General features: G+C 44.0%; 1 protein-coding gene across 1 annotated transcript in view; it reads right to left on the bottom strand.

Moving 5' to 3' along the window:
* fry (microtubule binding protein furry) overlaps nucleotides 1–16,780 on the bottom strand; it is a 208,825-nt gene that overhangs the window by 188,515 nt on the left and 3,530 nt on the right. The window contains exons 6-17 of the mRNA XM_028300851.1: nucleotides 16,518–16,717; nucleotides 14,473–14,688; nucleotides 11,571–11,694; nucleotides 10,262–10,483; nucleotides 9,201–9,435; nucleotides 8,066–8,408; nucleotides 7,313–7,591; nucleotides 5,975–6,158; nucleotides 3,502–3,704; nucleotides 2,498–2,697; nucleotides 526–599; nucleotides 94–215 (exon numbers count right to left, since the gene is read on the bottom strand). Coding sequence (XP_028156652.1) covers nucleotides 94–215; nucleotides 526–599; nucleotides 2,498–2,697; nucleotides 3,502–3,704; nucleotides 5,975–6,158; nucleotides 7,313–7,591; nucleotides 8,066–8,408; nucleotides 9,201–9,435; nucleotides 10,262–10,483; nucleotides 11,571–11,694; nucleotides 14,473–14,688; nucleotides 16,518–16,717 — 2,402 coding nt within the window. The remainder of the gene's footprint in view (nucleotides 1–93; nucleotides 216–525; nucleotides 600–2,497; nucleotides 2,698–3,501; nucleotides 3,705–5,974; nucleotides 6,159–7,312; nucleotides 7,592–8,065; nucleotides 8,409–9,200; nucleotides 9,436–10,261; nucleotides 10,484–11,570; nucleotides 11,695–14,472; nucleotides 14,689–16,517; nucleotides 16,718–16,780) is intronic.

Below are 16,780 nucleotides of genomic sequence, written 5' to 3'. Positions count from 1 at the left end.
ACTAGGTACTGTTAGTTCTGTAAAGCAAAGATGAATCATAGATGGCGCTTTACAAACATTTGTTTTATAATAATATCGAACAGCTGTACTCACGCAGGTTCGATAATGGTGTATAGAGCGTGCGTGCGCGCATGCAACATGGGCCAGGCCTGCTGGATGGTGGCGGGACAGCGCGCCGGCACGCGGTTTCTCTCGAGTAGCCCGAACAGCACCACCTTGACAAAGAAGGATGCTTTGTTATGTTCGCTCACACTTTTTCAACTTTTTCATTGACCACCCTGAGCTCCATTAGTAAACTTTGCAAAGTTCCAAGTAAATACAGCAGTCACGGAAGCAAGCAAACTTGGCGGCGCACTACCAGACGAGGCGAAGAAAATCGGCAAGACCTGGAGCTAGATCAAATGCGAAGCTCAAGACCGAACGCGACGGAGGACTGTTGTGGACGCCCTCTGCCCCATCTAGGGGACATAGGACCTTAAGTCAAGTCAGGTAAGTAAATACATCAAAGTGAAAATTCAAGCTTACCTTCCATGGGTCAGCACCATTGGATGAACTGCCGCTCCAGCTGTTTTTCGTGGATGTTTCGTCATGTTGTGTACCTGGAGTAAGAAAATAATACTTATTTGTAAAGTCAATATTTAATTATTTGTTATTATTTCAAGTGTTTTCTATGTGAATATGAAAGCGAATATGATAGTGTGATAGAGTATGATAGTTAATGTTATAGAGAACGTGGTAGTAAGTGTGATAATGAATGTGGTAGAGAGTCATAGTAAGGCTGTGTTGCACCATTTTACTTTAGCTTTGACAAAGGTCAAAAATATGTCAAACTCCAACCAAAAAACTCAGCATTAGTGTGATAGTGAATGTGATAAGAGAACGCGGTAGCGAATGTTATGGTAAGTGTGATTGTTAGTGACCGACCGAATATTCGTTTTCGTTTTCGGCCATTTTCGGCCAAAAAATGGACATTCGGCCATATTTTCGTTTTCGGCCAAAAACCAGCCGAAGCTTCGGCCAAACCGAATATAAGAAATACGTGAATAAGATGGTGACGTTTATCGTTCCGATATCTTCGGGAGTGTATCTGGTGCACTTATGATTCCAATCAGACTTGAACGGACGCGGTATTGTCACACTCTTTTGAAGTTGTGAAGTGAGGTTACGTTGTAAAGGGTGTCCAGCGAGAATTTTCCAAGTTCAAAATTGAATACAAATAAAACCAAAGAGTTTTAATTAAGTTTAATTGTTTCAAAATAGAGTCTAATGCGGATTTGAAATACGCCATGAGTCACTGGTCGGGAGCCTACAGAGCGTTCGCAGTATGTATTTGAAATGTATTGTCGAATGATCGATGAATGTCTGATACCACAACTGCAACTGCATCCCGGTCAATTACGTAACTCTATTTCAGCAAGAAGGTGTCTCACCACACACGGAGAGTACCTCGATGGAGACACTGAGGACTATTTTTTTTTAATAAATGATCAGCAAGTACAGGGACATACCCTAGCTGCCTCGGTCACCAGATCTCACACCATGCGTCTTTTTCTTGTGGGGATATCTCAAGTCAAAAGTTTACAGCAAACAATCCTTAAATAATTCAGGTTCTGTAAGAAAATATCCGCCGTGAAGTTGCAGGAAAATTATTAGCGCGATTTTCTCTCGCATAGTTGCGAATGTAAGGGTCCGGCTGTGAGAGTGCCTATAGTAAAACGGGCATCATTTAAAAGACATTGCCTATAACAATTAAATCCGCATTGTTAAACTCCAGTTTGCATTAGTAACAAATAATAAAAAATCATTAATTTATTTGTATTCATTTTTGAAGTTGAAAAATTCCCACTGGACACCCTTTATTTCTTCTTCACTTCCCAATATTTCATTATACACCGGAAATAGTATTCTAGTAAGAATTCATAATTATTTTTTTTGTGTTTTAATGCCGGTTTTCTTTAATCCATCCTTATCAAAATCAACTGTCAAACTTCATTATGTTTTTGGTCAAAACATTAACGGTTTTCAAAGTTTTTACATAATTTCAGATTGAAATTTGAGAGTTGAAGGTCATATTCGTTTTCGTTTTCGTTTTCGGCCGAAAATGAGACTGCAGCCGAAGCTTCGTTTTCGTTTCCGTTTTCGGCTGAAAATCCATATTCGGTCGGACACTAGTGATTGTGAATGTTATAGACAATATGATAGTGAATGTGGTTGAGAAAGTGATCGAAGGTTTAATTGTGAACGTGACTGTGATAGTTCAAAATCCAAAATATTTATTCAAATTAGACCACAAGTGGCACTTATGAACGTCAAAATATAGTAAATAATGAAAAAGGAAAGGTAGCCCTTATGGGCACTTTACATGTCTCCTTATCTTTTGGGCCCTACCGGCGCTTCGAGACAAACATATGCTTGCTATATGGTAGGGCGCTGGTAGGTAGCAATAGTGCTGGGAAGAAAGTTAATTTTGAGGCTAAGTTCATTCGCTGCCACTCACCGGCAGTCCACACGGCGTGGTTCCTCTCAGCCACCCAGACCAGGTCAGGCATGCCGGCGGCGAGGATGGCCTGCTTCTCTGCCGGCGGCAGCAGCGGCAGGCACCGCTCCGCGAAGTGCGGCACGTGCTCGTCCGCCGCGTCGATCAGCGCCGGCTCCTCGCGCGTCAACTGAAGCTTCTCGAGCAGACACTTTGTTTCCCTGGAAACAAACGACACAGTCACAAAAACATTACCTAACTGTTGGTTGCATCATAACTTTAATGGTGCGTCCACACTGGGCGAAAGGGCTCGCGTGGCAAACTCGATATCATGGTCATTCAAGAGCAAGGTGAGCAGGATGACCAGCGTGCCGCGCGAGCCCGTTCGCCCAGTGTGGACGCACCATAACGACATCAAACGTCAAGCCTGTCAAATTCCATACAAAAACACCGGTTAAAGTTATTGTTAAGGTGACGCAACTCAGCCTAAGTTGTAACTGAAATGCTAGCACTATTGAAATATTGAGGAACTTGGGTATAAAATCAGATAGCGGAGAGAATCTCACTCAATAGAGGCTTAGGATTAGCACCGGCATACAATGAGTTCATATTATTATCACATGTGTTGTGTCATTATCCTGATTCAATAGAATAAGATGATTCTGAGATGAGTCTTTTAGGAATGAAGTACACAAGCCCAAATACAGGAACTATTAAGACCAGGCTAGGTAAAATTGGTCCAAAGTCTTTACATCTGTCAAACACAATACAAAAGATTAACCCGGTCCGTGAGCACGTAGAATTTTGTCCAATGACCCCTAGCTACCCATCCTTTTCGCTTGCGCGTAATTATATTGCTGTCGCGACTGTGCGACTGGCACCCGCAATGAGTGTGCGAGCGCGACAGCAACATAATTACGCGCGAGCGATAAGGATGGGTAGCTTGGGGTCATTGGACAAAATTCTACGTGCTCACGGACCAGACTATAGCTCTGTTAAGTGAACATCCTAAATTCTTTGCTCACTTGAGGATGTGAACAGCCAACCGACGCGGGTAGGCCTTGCACTGGCACAGCATAACGAGTCCCAGGGCTTCGGCGCCGCGCACCACTGACGCCAAAGGCTCCAGCTTGCCGGGAGCGGCGGCGGCGGGCTCGCCGTTCTTCCAGCTCGTGATCAGCTGCAAGAGCATGCGAAGGCCATTCTCCACCAGTTGGGGCGATGTGTCCTGTGGGAAGAAATAAGAGCTGAAAGCTACAGTCATATTCATTTTCGCAAGATGAAGCAAACACTTAGGCCCAGAACAGACGGTGAAACGCAACTGCAACATGACATGACGCGACCAGTTTGAAACTTTCAAACCGGACGCTATGGCAGAAACTTAGATGCAACTCAAAAGCCTAGTTGCAGTTTCGTTGCAGTTGCGTTTCACCGTCTGTTCTGGGCCTTAGAGCGGATTCTATCTGCTTAGAATAGATAAGCCATTCAGAAGACGTCGTTTCGTTGATGGATCTTTTCATGGGGTAATAAAACCTGTACTTTCCTGTTCAGGAATTAAAGAAAGACTAGTTAGGTGGGCACAGACGGCGACACGTCAGTGGGATCTTATACCGTTGTAAAAGGAGCGAATTAGCAACAAAAATGGGTACAGGACTCAGATCATAGAAGGGAATAGATGTGAAACGGGGGCGTGGCGCGTGTCTCCGCGATATGCCCAGAAACGAACATCGGCCGCGTAGCTAGGTTAGTCGCGATTCAGTCGTACTAAGGAAATGTTCTCCGATATTTTGGATAATGCGTCGTTACGTGCAATAAAACAAGTGAAACGAAGAACTACAGGAACAATGGAGTCATTTACTACATGTAAGTATTGCAAATCCATTGGTATTTTGCTTATAAATAAAAAAAACTAAACATTTTCACGAACGAATTCAGTGCCGTAACAGTTACTGCGATATCGATATCAGTGGTGATAAAAATTCTAACACGCTTGTACATTGACGATTTAGTTAGCAACCACTTTATGTCATGCTCAACTACTGCGCAATGTATTTAATTTCTTCCGATATCCACTGTCGTGTGAAAATACACAGTACGGCCGCATGTGCCGGTCGTAACATAGTGCCGTGCTCGTGTTCTAATGCGGTTTCCTATTATCGATAAATAGAAGTAAATTATAATTTTCTATTTTGTAATTTTAAATAAAAAAATGATGTGTTACTTGCGATTATAAGATTTTACAAAAAAATAATAACAGTAGAAGTAATTAGTAACTGTCAACTATGTAATTACTAATTATAAGAGCTAGTTGAAAGCCTAATATAGGCATTATTTTTGATAAAAATATGCGGTACGCAGATCGCCATAATTAAAAAATAAATGCGTGATATTAGTTAATAATAACGTATAATAATAAAAAGGTTTTCATACATAAGCATTTTGTGAAACCAGTTTCGAGCCTTGCCCCTAGCGATTTAAAGTATCGATATCTTGTCGACTCCATTTTATCTTTGTTCTCTCACTAGCGTTTTCTATGTGTGCGTCACGTCACGCGGCCATTGATTGGCCATAAGGCACGCCTTCTGGCCAATCACAGCACTTTTAAGCCGGTTGCACATGTTGTCGTAGACTCTCAGTCGCTTTGTTTTTACACAGTTGAATGTGTGTGTGGGAGCTGTGGTGGGGGAAATGTGGGGACACTGGTTCTCGTTGTAGTTACGCGCGACTTCATATCTATTCTCTTTCTATGATCTGAGGGTACAGGACTATTCCCACCTCTCGTTTCCACCGCTGCAAATCCTGTGTAGCTAGAATTTACAACGTGGCCGTGATAAAATCCCAACCAATGAAGGTCAAGTTTGTCCCGGGGGAAAGTTAAACTGTCATTGGACCCGCAACGAAATTAATCAAAAGAACATAGGAGGAGTTAGAAGTTAAGGTTCGACTTCCCTTCATTGCAAAGTGAATGACAGCTAGGTTGAAAAGATTTAGTAACCTTAAAGGTTAAGGAATTATTTCTTAAGGCTGGTTTTAGAATCGCGCTGACCGCTCGCTGATCGTCGGCGCTGACAGATCAATATGTATGTAATTGAAGGGAACGTTCCTGAGTGACGCTGATCGCTCGGCGCCGACGCTTCATACATATCGGCCTTCAGCGCTGACGGTCAGCGTGCGTCAGCGTGACTCTAAAACTAGCCTAAGAAAGGTTGGCTAACAAAAATGGGTAGTCTATACCAGCGGTTCCCGAATGGTGGTCCGTGGAACCCTGGGGTACCGTGGAAAGGCCGCAAGGGTTCCGTAAAAAATATTATCCCACGTTTCGTGACCGACGTTGTTCGCTCGCTCCGACTTGTTTACGCACCAGGGAGGGGCAGGGCGTGCGGGCGGAGTAGTACGGGGGTTCCGCTAGGAAAAGTATAATCAATTAGGGTTCCTTGGCAAAAAAAATTGGGAAACCCTGGTCTATACAACGCTTGGGCTCATCAGCTGGGTTCCTACCTGCACCTCCTTGGCCAGGAACTGCGTGAAGCCCGCCAGCACGTCCTGGCGCCACTCGGGGAAGTCCACGATGAGCGTCTGCAGGCTCTGGAACGACAGGCCGCGAAGCTCTTCGTCCATGTGCACCGTCAGCCGGCACAGCAGGTCCACCAGCTCGCTGGAGCTCATGCCTTCCGGGATCAACCTGGAAATTCCAATAAAATCTAATATTCCGCTCGTGTAAAGTTACTGTTGAGAGGTTGGATTCTCGTTTCAAACACTGCAATTCTTGTGTACCTTATACAGAAGCTCAAAGTTGCATAGCATGCTATGGAGAGGGCTATGCTCGGTGTTTCTTTACGAGATCGAATCAGAAATGAGGAGATCCGTAAACGAACTAAAGTCGCTGACATTGTCCGACGGATTAGCAAGCTGAAGTGGCAATGGGCAGGGCACATAGTACGCAGAACTGACGACCGATGGGGCAGCAAGGGTGGAGGCCGCGTACCGGAAAACGCAGCGTGGGACGTCCACACACAAGGTGGACCGACGACATCATAAAGGTAGCAGGGAAGCGCTAGACGCAGGCCGCTACCAATCGATCAACATGGAAAACATTGGGGGAGGCCTATGTTCAGCAGTGGACGTCCTATGGCTAAAATGATGATGATGATGAATTCTTGTGTAGCCAGAATCTACAGGTAGACCGTCAATAAAAACTTAATTAGTGAAGGCCAAATTTTACTGTTATTGAACCCCCAAAATGAATCGGAAGTAAATAGGAGAGGTTCCAGTAAGGGTCGACTTTCCTCCGATGGAAAGCCGATGACAAATAACAAAGGTTATAAAAAGAATATCCTCATTTACTTCTGGTCAACTAGAAGGTCGTAGTACTTCTGCAGTGAAGACCAAATAACCTGAGGTGGAATTGTGTAAAGCAATCGTTACCATCTGACGGTTCATAACGTACGAAACGACGGTTCATAAAGTCAGCTAAACAAAGCGTTTGACAGAATAATCGTACGTTATGAACTGTCAAATGAAAATGAAAATGATATTTATTTAGTCCAAAAATATTACAGTACATGATCTGGTTACTGTTACATTCAGAATAAAAACGGATTACAATTTATACAGTAAGTATGTACTAACAGCATCACTGGACTCCACACTAGGATTCCCTGTGTCGTGGAGACCAGTCTTCCCATTGAAATTTCGAGATAAAGTGCGTGCATGACTTTGTATTTTGAAAATTTTAACTAACTTGAACTAACTTAACTAACTTGATAACGATTGCTTTACACAATTGCACCTCAGATGATCAAGAACAGAAATACACCACTGAAAATGAAACTTTACCTCGGTATAGCGGCGACGCAGGTCCTGAACAGGTCGATCCTTGGCTTCCTCTCGCCCGTATTGATCTCCTGCTCCTTGGTGACGTTCTGCGTGTTGGTCAGCATAAGTGGGCGGCCATAGTGAGCGTCCAGCGCGCGCAAGATTTCGACGAGCACGCGCCGCACGTACGGGAAATACGCGCTCATGCCGATGGAACGCGCCGTCTCGTCTGTGAGCATCTTGTTCAGGAAGGTCTTCTTGACGCGCAGCGTGTTGCCGGACGGCAGCGTGCCTGACGTCCTGGTGAAGTGTTCAAGTTTTGCAGATTTGGCAAGCAGGTATACTAAGGTGAGTCTACTGAAGACTATAAAATTGACGCAGATTCGCAGCAGACGGTGCAAGAAAACGTGCTAATGAGACAGCGCATATCATGCATTTTCTGCAAATTCTTTTACCTGTGGCCATTTTAGCGATTAATCACACTGCATTCACATTACCCTTTATCAATATTTCAGTAAGTTGCCCGCACGCGTCTTTTTAAAAAGTGATTTCTCGCCATATCTACCGCGAGTCTTTACGTCGCGTTGACAACAGCAGCCTAAGTAGATTTTTAACAAATAGGACTATGAAACTGAAATAGCTCTTTTACTCCTTAATTCAAGGAAACATGCGATGTATTTATTTTTGTTTCCTCACAATTCACAGTTAAAGCAAGTTGGATAGTTCGAAACAGACAACATCGAAGGGAGCAGAGCAGCATCTCTTGTGACTCACCTAGGCATGGGCGGTTCCCCTTCCTTCTGCTGCAAGCTGTCCGCCACAACAAGAAACGCTCGCAGCCCTATTGACATCCTCTCCGGAGTCAGTATGATCTTGATCTGTCTCCCGACCATGAGCAGATCAAATACGATCTCTCTCATGGCGAAGTCCAGCCTCTCCTGGGCGATGAACTGGATGATCTTGACGAAGATGTTGAGGGGCGTGTCGCGAGGGACCACGCCCTTGGAACCCTTGGGGAACAGCGAGTTGACGATGCTTTGCAGGCGCGACTGCGTGGCCGAGTTGCTCTCGCACTTGATGCGGATCATGTATACCCAGAGCAGGCGGTAGAGCGATTCTGTTGAACGAAACAAATGATTAGGGTGATGAACATGATGAAGCTATTCATGGTGATGGTGATCATGGTAATGATAGTGGTGATGACGGAGGTGATGATGGATGGTAGTGATTTGGTAATTATGGTGATCAGAGTAACGATGGTGGCGATCTTGGTGATAATGGTGATGATCATGATGATAGTGGTGATCATGGTGATGATGGTGGTGATCATGGTGATGGTGGTGATGATCATGGTGATGATAGTGGTGATCATGATGATGTGATGATGGTGGTGGTGGGTGATTATGGTAATTGAGGTGGTGGGTGATTATGGTAATTGTGGTGGTATTCATGGTAATGATAGTGATCACCACATCATCATTATGGTGATGTGATGGTGGTGGTGGTAATATTGGTGATGGTGGTGGTAATCATCATGGTAACGATAGTGCTGATCATGGTGAGGTGATAGTGGTGGTGTACATGGTGATGGTGATAATGATAACGTGGTGGTGATCATGGTAATGGTAGTGATGATCATGATAATGATGGTGGTGATCATGGTGATGGTGGTGGTGATAATTTTGGTGATATTGGTATTGATCTTGGTTATGATGGAGCTGATGGTGGTGATTATGGTGATCATATTGGTGATGATCGTGGTGATCTTGGTGATGATGAATAAATATTTTGGTGGTGATCATGGTGATGATCGTAGTGATTTGACTATTATGGTCCCCACGTAGGTGACAACGGTGAGTAATTATGATGAAAATGGTCTCCGCTTTGATACCTTTATAAAACCACTCACCAAGCGCCACGCGGCACATCTTGGGGTCCCTATTCTTCAGATGCGACAGGCACATGGCGAGGAAGCAGTGCCAGTTGGCGAGGAAGAACTGCTTCTGCGAGACGCACAGCAAGTACGTGACAAGCGGGAACAGCGCCAGCCGGTGCTTGGACTTGGTGGACGCGTCCAGCGTGTGGCTGTACAGCATCTCCACGAAGTTCTTCAGGCACGGCACGTTCACCTCGTTCTTTACCGTCTGCGGGGAGAAATCATTTTGTACATCTGTCTTTGAATAAGAATACTTCATACAGCGTAAAAAATACAGTACATAACATTTCTCCTATGTTGAAGAGGCGCCCGCTCAGCAATATCCGCGACATAAAACAAACGTTATTCTCTCACGGCGGTGATTTAAAATCGCGCCGTGAGTTCTTAGAATAACCGCGCAAATAACTGCTCCCGTGAGTTTTGAAATAAAACCGCAATTCCACAACCGCCGCGGGCGCGGGTGAAAATCGCGCCGTGAGTTCTTAGCCTAAGATAGTGGCCACAAATAACAAAACGCAGCTTTCTAAACACTGCCCGGCAAAGTTGTCATTGCGGGTAGCTTTAGTGAACTGTCGACCATTGAAGTGTTTATTACACAATTGGCCCCATATCTTTCTTCTGCTCAGTAATCTTTACAAAGGGGGTTTGAGGGATCAGCAACATCCCAAATCAGATTACACCCAGCACCTGTCTTATTAGTTACAGGCACGCTAAAACTTACGCGGGCACCCTTGCCCTTCTTTGCTTTTGGGTGCAGTTTGATATGTTTTCGTCTGTACATAGATTAGACAACTTGACTTACTTGACTAAGGTCCTATGTCCCCTAGATGGGGCAGAGGGCGTCCACAACAGTCCTCCATCGCATTCGGTCTTGAGCTTCGCGTTTGATCTCGCTCCAAGTCTTGCCGATCTTTTTCGCCTCGCCTGCCACAGTGCGCCGCCAAGTTTGCTTGGGGCGACCACGTTTGCGTTTCCCTTGGGGGTTCTAATCCAGAGCCTGCTTGGGGATTAGACAAGGCAGGGTAAACACTCACCGCTGCGACAGGCACGAGTATCTCCACGAAGAGCCCGGCGAGTGCATGTCGGATGTCTTTGTCCTTGGCCTCGAGGAAGTACTGTGCGCACTCCTGCAGGAACTGAAACGACGCCTCGAACTCCTCGATGGGCACCATCTTCACGCGGAAGAACTTCATGCCCATCAGCAGCGAGATTATGCTCTGAGTCGTGTGTGGAGATGGCTCGCGGCTTTTCAACTCCTGGAATGATTTCGGCGAGTTTAAAACTTTAAATTCGTGACCTTTTCAAGGCGAGAGTGAATAGGCACTTACAGGGCAGATATGTACCATCCTAGACTGCATCCGACTTAACATCAGGTGCGATTGCGGTCAAATACCTGCCTTGTTATGCATAAAAAAAAATATGCACACTATAAAAAAGAAAAAATTGGGGTCATATTTACATATTATTAAACTGGTTGAAAGCTGGTTGACACAAATATGTTTAAAATTAGTATTCCCAATCAGAATGGATGAAGATTGTCATCTGACAATAAATAATGCTAACATTTGTTTTCCTCAGGAATATCTTATACATGTTGTGCACTGATGATTATTTGGAACGAGTAATGCATCAAGCGTAATATGTTCCTGGTAAAATTATGCGAGTTGCAGACCAAGAGTTAAGGTAGTTTAGTTTAGCTCGTAAAGCACAGTACCCTATAGCTGTTGATTGCATAGTTTACACACAACTATGGAAAATTGAAGTGTCATAAATCTGGGACTACAGCCAGCAAAGAGCTGGCGTCGCGTCGAAGATGCGCGGGCGACTGGCAAACGACGATTCTCGAAAGACGCTAGCTGTGGGGTTCGAGACTTATCCCACTATAGAATAGAATAGAATAGAATACCTTTATTCAGCATTAACATTTATATGCATACATGTACTGAGGAGGTTAAATTACTGAGCCATGCTGAAAAGGCGCCCGCTCAGCGAAAATCGTGACATGACACAAGTCGTCAAGTTGGTTTTCAGCGGGTACCAACATGGGGGTTATTATTCTACGCCAGATATGCGCCCTTTTGACAGTGACGGTTCATCGATAAAATTCGTGTCGATTCGTAACACTTCCTGGCAAAAAGGCGCGCAACAGAGGGCGCTGCAGTTACAATAAAATATCAATTTATTTAAACTTTCCCACCACTGCAACTCCTGTATAGCCAATTTATTTAAACAAACCACCCAGTACACTTTCCCACCACAGCAACTCCTTTATAGCCAGTATCTACAGCTTATCAGTGTGGTTCCCTAAAGGATATTTGCATACGAATATAGCTACGAGCATACCTTGAGCTCGGCGGTGAAGCGCTTCTTGACGGAGGCGAAGCGCGACTGCGCCAGCACGCCGATGACCTCCGCGTAGAGGTCGGCGATGATGTGCACGTTGGCGGCGTTCGGGTTGGACTGCAGCCTGCACACAACATAAGTGCCCAATTAGTACACAGTATAGGGAGTAAATAACTCTCCGAAGGGACCCCGATCACATCCCTAAGCAGGCTCTGGATTGGAATCCCCAAGGAAAACGCAAACGTGGTCGACCCAGGCAAACTTGGCGGCGCACTGTAGCGGACGAGGTGAAGAAGATCGGCAAGACTTGGAGCGAGATCAAGCGAGAAGCTCAAGACCGAACGAGATGGAGGACTGTTCTGGACGCCCTCTGCCCCATCTAGGGGACATAGAACCATAAGTCAAGTAAGTCATAGGGAGTAAAGCCGTGTGGTGACGGCAGAGTAGAATACATTTGTCACCAACCCCTACTCCTCCCGCAGGTGTCGTAAGAGGCGACTTAGGGACTACACATCAAACAGAGAATGGGCAGCAGCGCTCTCTGAAAAACATCAATCTTTTAAACTGCGATCTCCAACCCGCCTGCCAAGCGTGGGGATTATGGCAAAACCTCAGATCATAGAAGGGAATAGATGTGAAACGGGGGCGTGGCGCGTGTCTCCGCGATATGCCCAGAAACGAACATCGGCCGCGTAGCTAGGTTAGTCGCGATTCAGTCGTACTGAGGAAATGTTCTCCGATATTGTTGGATAATGCATCGTAACGTGCAATAACATAAGTGAAACGAAGAACTACAGGAACAATGAAGTCATTTACCACATGTAAGTATTGCAAATCCATTGGTATTTTGCTTATAAATAAAAAAAACTAAACATTTTTACGAACGAATTCAGTGCCGTGACATTTACTGCGATATCGAAATTAGTGGTGATAAAAATTCAAACACGTTGTACATTGACGATTTAGTTAGCAACCACTTTATGTCATGCGTAACTACTGCGCAATGTATTTTATTTCTTCCGATATCCACTGACGCGTGAAAATACACAGTACGGCCGCATGTGCCGGTCGTAACATAGTGCAGGGCTCGTGTTCTAATACGGTTTCCTATTATCGATAAATAGAAGTAAATTATTATTTTCTATTTTCTAATTTTGAATGAAAAAATCATGAGTTGCTTGCGATTTTTAAGTTTTTACAAAAACAATAACAATAGTAGAAGGGATTAGTAACTGTCAACTATGTAATTACTATAAGAGCTAGTTGAAAGCCTAATATAGGCATTATTTTTGATAAACATAGGCGGTACGAATTTCGCCATAATTAAAAAGTTAATGCGCGATAGTAGTTAATAATAATTACAGTGATCCTGTTATTATTATTAAAGTAAATAATAATATATTACCAATATTGTAAATACTGGTAAAAATCGCAAGTACCTACTTAACCCATGACTTTTCATACAAACTTTGTCAGTCTATAACTTCTATACTCCATCGATAACGACATTGAGCTTTGGTTGGGGTAAATTAATATAAGGTAACTTCATTTAGTCCCAATAATTGATTCTGAGTTTTTCGTCCATACAAAATGGAACTGACTCCTTTATGCAAAAATCGTTAAAGAACATAATAATAACGTATAATAATAAAAAGGTTTTCATACAAGCATTTTTTAAACCAATTTCGAGCCTTGCCCCCAGGATTTAAAGTATCGATATCTTATCGACTCCATTTTATCTTTCTTCTCTCTAATTGCTTTTTTCAAAGTGTGCGTCACGTCACGCGGCCATTGATTGGCCATAAGGCACGCCTTCTGGCCAATCACAGCACTTTTAAGCCGGTTGCACATGTTGTCGTAGACTCTCAGTCGCTTTGTTTTTACACAGTTGAATGTGTGTGTGGGAGCTGTGGTGGGGGAAATGTGGGGACACTGGTTCTCGTTGTAGTTACGCGCGATTTCATATCTATTCTCTTTCTATGATCTGAGGGCAAAACCCTCCACTATAGTGGAGAAGGCTTATAGTCCAGCAGTGGACTGTAAAGGGCTGTTGATGATGATAGGGAGTACACACACTATTACGTATGTTCGTTCGTTTCAGCCAAATAACGTCCACGGCTGGACAAATGCCTCTCAAGGATTTCCACAACTATCGATTCTGCGCTGCTTGCATCCAGGTACTTCTTGTGACCTATTACATAAGACAGCTAGTGTTTGAATCAAACACTACACAATCGGAGTGCGTACTCGCCGGCCGAGGAGCGATCGAGCGAGCGCTAACGTACCCGCTAACCTGTACAAAACAACTTGCACACACAGGGTGATGACTACGAATGCGGTCGTACTTGGGCAGAACTCGACATGGAGCTAAGTAAATGTGAATTTAGAACTTAGAACCCGAGAAGAACTTGGTCGCGAAATAATATTTCTTTGAATGGGATTAAAATATAGACCAAAACTAAAAAGACGGTGAAGTGAAAGACGGTCGTGACTACGCCGATCAAAATGGCGCGAATATTTGTTATGTGCAACTTTAGGGCCCTGTAACTTCTTTATTTTTAGAGATATTTTCATGATTCTTTCACAATGAGGGCTATCGTTTTTATACTTAACAGTTGGCACCCCTGGCGATTGACAGGACCTTACTCTACAGTGGCGCCATCTTGATGAGTGCAAATGCGATAGTCCTCCTACCACTTTCACGCTCACCAGTTGGTGCCACTGTCTTCGCTACTAGCAAGCGACAGGACCTTACTCTACAGTGGCGCTAACTGGTGAGCGCTAAAACGATAGCCCTCATTATTATTAGTTTTACTTATATTTTCAAGTTTTTTTAAAAGAAAAAAATTTGAAACTTGTCCATTATGTGGTGACATTGATGCGGCTTGTGTTTGGCACTCACCCCTCCTTGTAATTGAACCGCTTGAAGGCGACGTTCTCGATGTAGTTCACCAGGTCCTCGTGGCCGGGGTGGAAGGGCAGTTGCTTGAGCACCTCGATGAGCGCCAGGCAGAACAGGAACTCCACGGCCAGGTCGCGCCGCTCCGCCTGCAGCTCCTCGCAGGAGCGCTCCACCGCCTCCGTGCCGGCTCCGCTTCCCGACACTATGTAGATTATGCTGGAACACACATATTATGTGGAAATTACATATCGTCGTTTAAGTTCTATCACCACGTAAGTCATTTTTGGCGGTTTTGCCATTTTGATGCCATTCGCTAGACTCTAGCTAGCGGCTAGAGAATCGAAAGACGCGTCTTTTCGTCCAATTTCTGTCTTCAATGCAATAGACACCACCTATCCCTCCATGTCATAATATAGTATAAACTTATTTCACCCGTGCATGAGTTGCTTGTTCTTGGTTGTCATCTGTCTACTATTTTATAGAGCTTAGAGAGTTTGAACTGTATAAAAATATGTTCAAGTTTCACGTAAATAATGTTAATTGATGTTTCTGGGCGGGCTGCGCCCTTCTGCTAAACTGGCATCCGCAGAATACCAGTGGTCGTGACGTGCTCTCTGCCGTCACGGCTTATACTGAGCAGATGCCATTTTGGTGCGTGTACTCTGTTTTTAGTGTTTAAGTTGTTATTTATTTGTAACGCTTTTAATACTCGCATCAAATAAATACTTTCTTTCTTTCTTTCAATTTCCTGAAAAGTTGCTAAAAATGACTTACGTGGTGATAGAACTTAAACGACGATATTCATGTAGATTATAGAGGGTGTTGTGAACCAAAATGTGGACTGTATTTTTGCGTCTGAATAAAAGATAGAGAGATGCGAGATCGAACAGAATAATATCCACTAAAAAACAACAAAAGACAAAAAGTACAAAGATGACAATGACACTGAGAATTTGGATTTTACAAATCTATAGGCCGAAAGAGTAGAAGGAGGATCGTTCGCCACAGGGGGACAGAGATAAATTACAAATATGAACACAATAGGTAGCCGAATTTTGAAGGTCGGACTGGCTGACTCGTGATCTGAGGAACACGGGATCAAATGGACTGTTATAGTGAATCCACTAATAGTCGTAAAAAAAGTATTCACCACGAGAGGTTAACAGGATGATTAGTTAAAATGAGATACTTAACTAATATTCTTTTTAAGAAAACATAACCCTCCTACTGGAGGACACAGTCGCGCTGCTTTATCTCAGGCCATAATTATACTGTCCCAAAGAAGCCGTAGGATTAAAATAATACTGGGACATGTAGAAACACTTTTACAGAGGAAACTTATAGATTATAAAGCTGTAAGTTCAAATAAATTGGTAGGAGCCGCACTGTAGATAAATTAAGCATAGGTGGAACTAGGAAGAACATTCTATGCTCAGAAAGAAAAATATTAATTGGTGAGTGAACCGCTACTCGGTAGGCCCTGCTTTTCTAGCCAGGAGGGTTCTACATAACCATTAACACCCTGTCTAACTAGTCTTATTTTTAAATTTCACCTTGTAACGTCCAATATTCTGCTAGTAGCAGAAATGTAGCAGCGGTTTAACAGAGCTGCATCACCTGTTTAGCCTCGTTTATTACAGTTTCAGAATTGAGATGTTTGGCTTGAGAATAATCTTTTAATCTATACTAATATCTATACTATTTATACTAATATTATAAATGCGAAAGTAACTCTGTCTGTCTATCTCACTTTTACGCCTAAACCACTGAACCGACTTTGATGAAATTTGGCAGGGAGATATTTTGAGTCCCGGGAAAGGACATAGGATAGTTTTTATCCCGGTTTTGAAACAGGGACGCGCGATAAAGTTTTTCTGTGACAGACAAAATTCCACGCGGGCGAAGCCGCGGGCGGAAAGCTAGTCAAGTATAAATTCACATTACACTAATTATTGACTAAAAAAAGAGCACGCTCAAGCTGGTAATCTCAACTCAGAAACGGGTCACAGATTAAAACGGTTTACGGATTAAAACCAACATGTTACCTCTTGTTCCTCAGGTCCTGATGCGGCTTCTTGGCCTGCTCGCTAAGCTGCGGTGAGTCGGCCATCTGGCGCTCCAGCCAGCCGAACAGCGCGCGAAGCAACGAGGGCAGGCAGTGCTCGGCCAGCGTGCCGAACGCGCACAGAATCTGATCCAGCTGCGGGTCTTCGCCGCGCTGTAGGGTCTTGTTCAGCGGTTTCTCCTGCAGGTGATATCACCCAGGTGAACAAAGTGGAATAATCTAACACAGCACACCCGCAGGGTT

The sequence above is a fragment of the Ostrinia furnacalis genome, unplaced genomic scaffold (genome assembly GCF_004193835.3).
Source record: "Ostrinia furnacalis isolate ACB-3 unplaced genomic scaffold, ASM419383v2 OfSCF0802, whole genome shotgun sequence".
NCBI lineage: Eukaryota > Metazoa > Arthropoda > Insecta > Lepidoptera > Crambidae > Ostrinia > Ostrinia furnacalis.
Note: the sequence above shows the minus strand (reverse complement) of the source record. Positions and strands in the feature narration are given on the sequence as shown.